Source organism: Lactuca serriola, chromosome 9 (assembly GCF_051521515.1).
Source record: "Lactuca serriola cultivar US96UC23 chromosome 9, Lser_US96UC23_V15, whole genome shotgun sequence".
Classification (NCBI taxonomy): Eukaryota; Viridiplantae; Streptophyta; class Magnoliopsida; order Asterales; family Asteraceae; genus Lactuca; species Lactuca serriola.
Genome location: NC_136416.1, coordinates 213,601,678 through 213,606,179, shown reverse-complemented (window position 1 = coordinate 213,606,179; position 4,502 = coordinate 213,601,678). Strand labels below are relative to the sequence as shown.

General features: G+C 34.4%; 1 protein-coding gene and 1 long non-coding RNA gene across 2 annotated transcripts; both read left to right on the top strand.

Moving 5' to 3' along the window:
• Window positions 1–432: 432 nt before the first annotated feature.
• On the top strand, window positions 433–2,334 carry LOC145074939 (uncharacterized). The gene is made up of 5 exons (XR_013692195.1): window positions 433–680; window positions 752–1,082; window positions 1,144–1,227; window positions 1,313–1,497; window positions 2,124–2,334. It is a non-coding gene; the product is annotated as an uncharacterized LOC145074939 (long non-coding RNA).
• Window positions 2,335–3,288: 954 nt separating this feature from the next.
• On the top strand, window positions 3,289–4,270 carry LOC145073542 (antimicrobial ginkbilobin-2-like protein). The gene has a single exon (XM_079020086.1). It carries the CDS (start codon window positions 3,401–3,403, stop codon window positions 4,130–4,132), a length of 732 nt encoding a protein of 243 aa, XP_078876212.1. The 5' UTR covers window positions 3,289–3,400; the 3' UTR covers window positions 4,133–4,270.
• The last annotated feature ends 232 nt before the right edge of the window (window positions 4,271–4,502 follow it).

Below are 4,502 nucleotides of genomic sequence, written 5' to 3'. Positions count from 1 at the left end.
CAACATATGTGTCTTACTTAGATTACAACTTTAGTGATGAATATATTTGTAGAGGAACCTGGACTACAAGGGGAAAAAGGTTACAGTTACCAAAATTTGTGATTAGCAACTCACAATTTGGTGATGAATATATTCCAAGTTTTGATTATTATTTCTAGACTAATTCAAAATTAGCTAATTTTTGGTGTTATTATTAATTTTTTTTTTAAATTACTATTTCTAGGCTTTTGTTTGTGTATACCATGGCTGCTGTTATGGGTCGTGGACACGGGGGTGATGGAGCTGAGGATCCACCTCTCCCAGGTGGTAGAGGTGCTGGTAATCACGAGCAGGACCGTAAGTCTTATAATGAATTTTTATTTATTATTTTTATTCAGTTATTATAAATTAAATATTTTTTCTAATAATTTTTAATTATATTTGTAGTTGAGCAACGTGCACGTAGGAAAGTCCGAGGCAAAGCCAAAAATATAAAGCTTGAAAAAACTCTCTTACGAAACCATGGCAAACCGATTAGCATGGTATATGATAGGGATATAACATATGATCCCGTAGGAGAGCTAAAAGATATGTTTTCACGAGAAGTTGGAAAAACAATGTGGCAGATGGTCCCTTTTGATAAATGGACTTGGAAAAAAGTTTCCCCTGCAATAAAGGACACCGTATTACAACATTTCGGGGTAATTATTTATTTAAAAATATTTTATATGGTTAACTATGATTGTTTTATACTTGGTTAATTTTTTTGTAGACGAAGTTTGATTTGGATCAGATTTATCAGGATGTACAAGCATTAAATATGTTGACAGAGAGTTTTCATGCCGCTTTGTTAAAAGGTTATCGAGAACGTAAAGCTGACGCAAAAGAATATTTTATGTTAGTCGGAGGGTATGAAGATATCCCGAGAGCATTAGCTAACCCTCCAGAGGGTATGGAGGTTGATAACTGGAAGAAAGCAGTTGAGTATTTCCAAAACGGACGAACACAGAATTGCTTCAGACAAGAACAAAAAAGTTCGTGAAATGCAAACAAATGTGAATCGTGGGGGGTCGAGCTCGTATAGCAGTGCTTGCTATAAGAAGGTAACGTACAATACATGTAATTATTTATTTTAAATATAATCTAATTTTTAAAGTTAAACAGAACCTTAAGAGAGTGGAAATATTTCGCAAAGCTCATACCGATAGGGATGGTGTGTTTGTTACTGCTGAGGCGGAACAACAATATGTAAGTACTTAATTATAATGTTATCATATAATTAAATGTTTATTTATACTTAATTGTTACTTTTGGGAATTACATAATCGGTTAGTCGAAGAGCTCTTAGAACAAAACCAAGGTGAAAGTGAGTTAACACCCACTCAAGAAAGGGCCGCTTTTGAGAAAGTATTAGGAGAGCGACGTGGCCATATCAGAGGCATCAGCCGTAAACCTTCTGCTCTCCCACCGATTTCACAGCCGTCCCAACCACGACCACAATCATCACAACCGTCACAGGTAAAACAATGTTATTTAATTTCAATATATGCATGTTGATTTGGTAATTTTTGTTAGTGGTGATTATTTTCTAAAAGCTTTGGTAATTAGTTTTTTGTCCCAAGTGCAACAAATAACAATGTACTTTGGTTTTTTTTGTCTTAGTTTAAAAATAGCGATAAAATACATGTTGATTTGATCATTTTGGTTTTGTGGTGATTATTTGCTAAAAGCTTTGGAAATTGGGTTTTTGTCCCAAATGCAAGAAATAACAATGTACTTTGGTTATTTGGCTTAGTTTAAAAATAGAAATGTAGTTTGAGATCATAAAATGTATGTTGATTTGGTCATTTTGGTTTTGTGGTGAGTATTTGCTAAAAGCTTTGGTATTTGAGTCTTTGTCCCATGTGCAAGAATTAACAATGTACGTTGATTTTTTGTTTTAGTTTAAAAATAGCAATGTACTTTGGTGTCATAAAATGCATGTGGATTTGGTAATTGTGTTTTCGTCCCAAGTGTAATAAATAACAATGTACATTTGGTATATCTTGTATTTAAGTGCAAGAAATAGTAAGGTACTTTGGTAGTTTTTGTTTATGTTTGATAATTTAACTTATAATTTATATATGTTGTTATTTATTATGTAGTTGGAAAATCTTCGGGCATTACTCAACGACCCGGCATGTAAGGAGGAACTATATTCGTTTTTTCAATCACAGAATAATCAAGGAGGAAATGATGGGAACGAAAATGATGATATGTAGGGAGGAGCTTTATTTTTATGTTATACTTGTTGTCACACTTTGCTACTTGTTAGAATTGTAAAACTTACTTTGCTACTTGTTATAATTGTCAAACTTCTGGTTATTTTATTTTGGTATTAAATTAAATATAACAGTAATTGGTATTTAATTTGACGTTGTTATGTAATTTTTGGTATAGAATTAGTTATAACAGTATTTGGAATTAATTATACCCAAAATTGCTAATATAAAAAAAATGAAAAACATTATTACCGGCGACACTATTACCGGCGACATAAGTATTACCTGCGACATACTCTTTAGCGGCGACACTGAGTATTACCGGCGACAGGTGCATTAGCGGCGACATTTGTCTTTAGCGGCGACAATTTGATCAATAACGGCGACTCTTTACCGGCGACGTGTCGCCGCTATTAGCTTTAGCGGCGACTCCTCGACCCTTTACCGGCGACTTTTGTCGCCACTAATTGCTCATTTCCTTGTAGTGAAAAGATTATAAAATTACGAAGGTGCTAGCAGAGAGATGCTGCCATAAAAGGCTTAGACGAGAAAATGAATCGGTCTAATTATCTATTCGGTATTAACGAAAAAGAAAAGTTTGCATCATCTAATAAGTTATCGTTATGAAGACATTTAGCTTGAAAGCCGATGAATTTGATAACTCCAACTAGACCACAATTCGACATCGTATCAAAACACCGAGGAACTACTTACGGAAGAAATCCAGATACACCAGAAGGTGGTATTGCTTTCTGTTATCATAATTTTGAATTAAAATTTTTACTAAAATAAAGGAACTCAGGGATATGACCATGAATTTGTGTATGTATTGATTACTAGGAAAGTTTCAGCTAATTAACTATACAATAAGGTAGACGCATATATGGTTCTTAGGATTGTTCAGAAGCGGTCCCAAGACATAACTTTAAATTATCTGATCAATTGACTTATTCTTTTAGTCAAAATGGACAGGGTTTTTAATTATTTAACAGAGAAATGAAAACGTTGGAACGTTCAAATAAAATCCATAGAACAATTGAAAGCTTCATCGCCTGAAATTGTCAAATATAACCACGTATAAGTTTTTAGGTTTTTCCCTTTTCCCTATAAATAGAGCATGCATAACCTACAACATCAAAACTCATCCTTCATCCAACAAGATGTCTTCTTCAAACCATATTTTCATCGTCTGTGTTCTTTTATTCCTTCACTTTGTCCAAATGGTTATTGGGGATGGTCCACTGTACCACATTTGTTCTACTACTTCAGGTAACTTTACCCGTTATAGTCCTTACGAACATAGCCTCAACAAACTCATGGGGGAGTTATACTACAAAACCTCTCCAAATGGCTTTGGAATGGGGTCGATGGGGCAATACGAAGCTCATACCTCTGGTCTTTCCCTTTGTCGGGGTGATGTCTCACAAAAAGACTGCATGACTTGTGTTGTCAACGCAAGTGCTGAAATTCGCAGACGCTGCCCAAGTAACAAGGCTGGAATCATATGGTATGACCAGTGTCTCTTAAAATATTCCAGTAATGACTTCCTTGGTCAGATAGACAATCAGAATCGCTTGTACATGTGGAACTTAAACAACGTAAGTGATCCAAGCTCATTCAATGCAGAAACCAAGAGATTGTTGAGTGGTTTGTCAAACACGGCTTACAATGATCCAAAAATGTATGCTGCTGGGGCCTTAGACCTTGATGGTTTACAAAAGCTTTATGGGTTGGTTCAATGTACCAGGGATCTTTCAAGTGTTGATTGCAAGACTTGTTTGGATGGTGCGATCAGTGAACTTCCAAGTTGTTGTGATGGGAAACGTGGCGGAAGGGTTCTTGGTACAAGTTGTAATATTAGATATGAGATATATCCATTTGCTGGTGTTTAATTAATCAACAACGGTACATATATTATAGTAAGTTTCAGTTGCTTATTATTTTAATTATATTGTCTTAATTTTCGTCAAACGTTGAATAAATAAATAGTCAAATTGTGTAATCAGTCGTTGCATTTGTAAATTGTAATGTATGTTTTCTTTTTAATAAATAAATAAACAAATTGTGTAATCAGTTGTTGCATTTGCTATGTATGTATTATTTGAAACCTTTGGTGGAAAAGCACATTTTTGTCGGCTCCTAATAGCACTGGATCACAGTCTTTCGAAAATTTTAATGGGTACGAACTACTATTTAAAAATCAATTGACCCATTTGCATATTGACATTTTAGAACCGATCTGATCTAAATATAGTCGGTTAT